The sequence below is a fragment of the Plectropomus leopardus genome, unplaced genomic scaffold (genome assembly GCF_008729295.1).
Source record: "Plectropomus leopardus isolate mb unplaced genomic scaffold, YSFRI_Pleo_2.0 unplaced_scaffold16187, whole genome shotgun sequence".
In the NCBI taxonomy this organism is placed as follows: Eukaryota; Metazoa; Chordata; class Actinopteri; order Perciformes; family Serranidae; genus Plectropomus; species Plectropomus leopardus.
Genome location: NW_024617374.1, coordinates 1 through 3,978, shown reverse-complemented (window position 1 = coordinate 3,978; position 3,978 = coordinate 1). Strand labels below are relative to the sequence as shown.

The following is a 3,978-nucleotide window of genomic DNA, read 5'->3' as shown; positions in this document are numbered from 1 at the left end:
TATGTATATATACACACAAAGTGTACTCGTAGTGGCAGGGTCATGGTAATGCAGCAGAACTACCCAGAGCTGAGACCAGTACTGTACTGGAGAAGCATATGGGAGAAAGAAGCCACACATAACACCAGTACTCAGTGGCTGGTGGATCTAAGAGCAGGCCAAAGCAACCTCCCAGAGCTTGAATCCTGCAGGCAAATGGGAACCGTGATGAGGCCGCAAGGAAGTAAGCCACACCTATACCTTCACAGAGTAAGGCAAGTCCTGAAAATTCAGCTGAATGGAAAGAACAAGGTCAAAGCCATCAACACAAATGCACGGCCAGTCATCAGCCGCTGGTATAATAACCTGGCCAACGGAGGAGGTAGAGGCTACTGATGTCAAGACAGGAGAACTCCTCACAATGCATGGTGGGTTTCACCCCAGATCCCACACCATGAGACTGTACACTAAGTGAAAGCAGGGGGGTCAAGAACTGGTGAGCATCAGAGCCGCTGTCCAGGATGAAACAGCTAAAATCCCGGAGTGCATCAGGAAGATGCCCCCAAGTGATGACTTGCTAAGTGAATGTCTCAGGCAGCTGAAACCCGATGAGGACGAGCTGTCATGGAAGGACTAGCTCCTGCACAGCTTGTACCACCGACAGGTAGCAGCAGTGGCTGATATCCTGAAACCCACCAATGGCTGGAAAAGGCTGGTCTAAAGAACAGCACAGAGGCTGTGGTCATGGCTGCACAAGAACAGGCATCCAGCACAACAGCAATAGAGGCTGGATTCCACCAAACCAGACAGGACCCCAGGTGCAGGCTGTGCACTGAGGCTGGGGTCTACCACACCAGGCAGGACCCCAGGTACAGGCTGTGCAAAGAGACTCCAGAGACAGTCCAGCAGGGTGTAAGATGCAGTCAGGCACAGCGTACATGAAGCACCATCACCAAGTAGCTGGCATTGTGTAGGAACATCTGTGCTGAGTTTGGACTACAAGTCCCAAGCTCCAATTGGTGGTTGTGATTGTAGTTGTCGATAAACAACAGAAGAAGGCAGTAATGATAGATAGCGATTGGGACATCAGGAGGTAGGAACATGAGAAGCTCGAGAATTAGCAAGAGGAGCTAGAGAAGGTGTGGAAGGTGAAGGCAGCGGTGGTACCGGTGGTTATCGGAGCATCCCCGGCATTAACCCCCAAAGTGGGACAAACTGGGACAGTAGCTCGAGCTGATACCAGGAGCAAGTCAAGTAAAGTCAAGTCAATTTTATTTATAAAGCCCATCATCACGAAACGCAGTTTGCCTCAGAGGGTTTTACAGCATATGACATCTCTCTGCTCCTTAGAACAACACCTGAGATCTCAGTCCGGAAGTGTGCTGTCCTAGGGACAGCTAAGATACTGCGCAGGACCCTCAAGCTCCCAGAGCTCTGGTAGAGGACGCCAGCAAAACAGACCCCCGGACAAAAGGGGACAGGGCAAGAAGGGAGATTTATATACTTATATTTTTTTTAATTCTGTGTGCTGTTCTGGGTTTGTCTGCAAGCTAGAAGCTAATAATGAGTCATAAGGAAACTATTTCATAAACAGCTTGTTTGCCAATAATCAGTGCCAAGGGAGGTCTGTTTTGGTAAAGAGGACGCAGACACAGTGAAGCAGAGCTTGAGATCAGTACAGCAGGATTCTAGCAGATCAACAGGTAACTATATTCGGTAGTGTAATAGGAGTTTGTCTCAGTCTTTCTACAGGTTAAGGGTGATGCATGCTGTTGATTTGACTACTTATGTGAGGCTTTAAAAGAATTGGTTGATCTTATTTTGGGTCAGATTGACATACAGGCCTGTTGTTTTTCCCCGTTGCAGCGTACTCTGCTGATCAGATTAAAAAGTGCTGTGTTAAATGTAATCTACTGCCTTCGTTTACTTTTTCCACACAGGAGAAAGCAGCAACACCACAGTCAAAAACACTCTGATGTAAGTGAAGGTTATTCTACATCTTGTTAAAGTTTCCGATGAAAAAGAGATAACGAGGCGACGATGTTCAGACTGCGGAGAGAAGCTGCTGATGAGGGTTGTTCCGGAGCGCATGAAGTGAGACGTGTCAGTGTTTGTGGGACTCTCAGACGGAGACCTCGGAGCAGAATGGCTGCAGTCACAGAGCTCTGCTTCCTGCTGTTTGCTCTCATCAACAACATTCACGCACAACAACTCATCAGCATCAAGCGGGAACGGGACTCTTACAGCTTCAGTCTCCCCGAGGAGGCCGACTCCTGCCTGATCTCCAGGTGTGTTGGTGAGGAGAAGCTGGTCCTGCTGAACACCTCTGACCTCTGGTCCCGCAACTCCACGGCACCTGAAGACCTGAAACAACGACTCTCGGTCATCAGCACGCACAACATCTCTTTCTACAACATCCACAACCTGACCCACTCAGACTCCGGCCCGTACCGAGAGGAGTGTTGGACCGACGGCAGAGTCACACACGACAAGACCACCACCGTCATCGTCTGCAGTCACGTGGGTGGAGGAGCACTATATTCAGTGACACCTGGAGACACAGGGTATCTGCCATGTGAGGGAGCGACTGACCATCAGGACGTCCTGTGGCTCAAACGTAACTTTAGATACGAACAGGAAATATGGAGCAGAGTTTTTGGGGACAATGAGACATCAGTGATGGACGAGGATGGAGGAAGATACCAAGTGGTGAAAAACACATCAGCTCTTCGTGTTTTTAACTTCACAACAAACGCCAAGACAGAGTTCAGCTGTCTGAGGATGGACCAGCAGCAGTGTGTCAGCAGTTACTCTGTAGACTTATGGCTGTACACAGAGATGATCTACGGCTCAGAGGGACAGACGGCTGTGCTGCCGTGCACTCTCACTGATTTCAGTGACGATCAGCCGCCACAGTGGGACATCGACAACACCTACGACGGACAACCAAACCAGACTGTGTCCTCAGTGGACCAGAACTTCTCTCTGGTGTTTTCATCACTGACGTTAAATCACACAGGTGTGTACATCTGTCAAACTGCTGTCAGTGTGAAAAGGTATCTGCTGTTTGTGTGTCCTAAATTTGGTCCTCCTGCTGTCGAGCTCTTCTCAGAGGGAGAAAACGTCACTCTCACATGCAAAGATCAGGAAAAGGGTCAGTGGTCTGTTTGGTTCTACAAGTCGAACCGAACAGAAGGCAGAGTTTTCGATACACAGTTTGGTCAGAGTCTGAGCAGAGTGAGTCAGTCTTATGACGACGGGAGTTTGTTTGTCTCTGACGTCTCTCTGAAGGACACAGGAGAGTATTGGTGTGCAGTTGTGGGCAGAGATGGTCAGTGTGTGTCATCAAGTAAAACAGTGTTAAAGTACAGAGGTCCGTTTGGGGTTCACTCCACCTTCTAAACCGTGAGATGATTGGCGTTGTGCTGCTGACGCTGTGTGTTGTGGTCGCTGTGAACCGGAGGACCAGGACCACTTATCACTGAATTTACCCAAAACACAATTTTCAGATTTGGAAACCGGCAAATCAGAAACTCAACTCCTGAAAGAGAACGAGTGCATGAAAATCAATTTCTGAGAGTAATAAAAAAACAACAGCAAAGACATGTTGAGACAGAAGTCACAGTGTTCCACACGAGCGACTGTGTTCAGCATGTGTCAAGTTTTCACGCTACAGAAAAGAGCTGCGAGAATCCGAAATCAGATGATCATAAAACAACTCATGCTCTGGTTTTTTTTTCAACTTAAATGCCTTAAAATGCACTGCTGTGACATCTGATAAAAAAGGCCCCTGGACTTTGTGTTTGGCATGAACTCATCATAGAGTACATGCACATGGACTTTCTAACATGTATAATACATTATACATTACATATATACTTTACACATTATGCATTACATATATACTTTACACATTATGCATTACATATATACTTTACACATTATGCATTACATATATACTTTACACATTATGCATTACATATATACTTTACACATTAT

At 47.2% G+C, this 3,978-nt stretch overlaps 1 protein-coding gene across 1 annotated transcript; it reads left to right on the top strand.

Moving 5' to 3' along the window:
• The first annotated feature begins 1,613 nt into the window (after positions 1–1,613).
• Positions 1,614–3,879, top strand: LOC121964587. Its single transcript, XM_042514791.1, has 2 exons — positions 1,614–1,682; positions 1,920–3,879. The coding sequence occupies exon 2, from the start codon at positions 2,020–2,022 to the stop codon at positions 3,379–3,381; it is 1,362 nt and encodes a 453-aa protein (XP_042370725.1). The 5' UTR covers positions 1,614–1,682; positions 1,920–2,019; the 3' UTR covers positions 3,382–3,879.
• Positions 3,880–3,978: the final 99 nt, after the last annotated feature.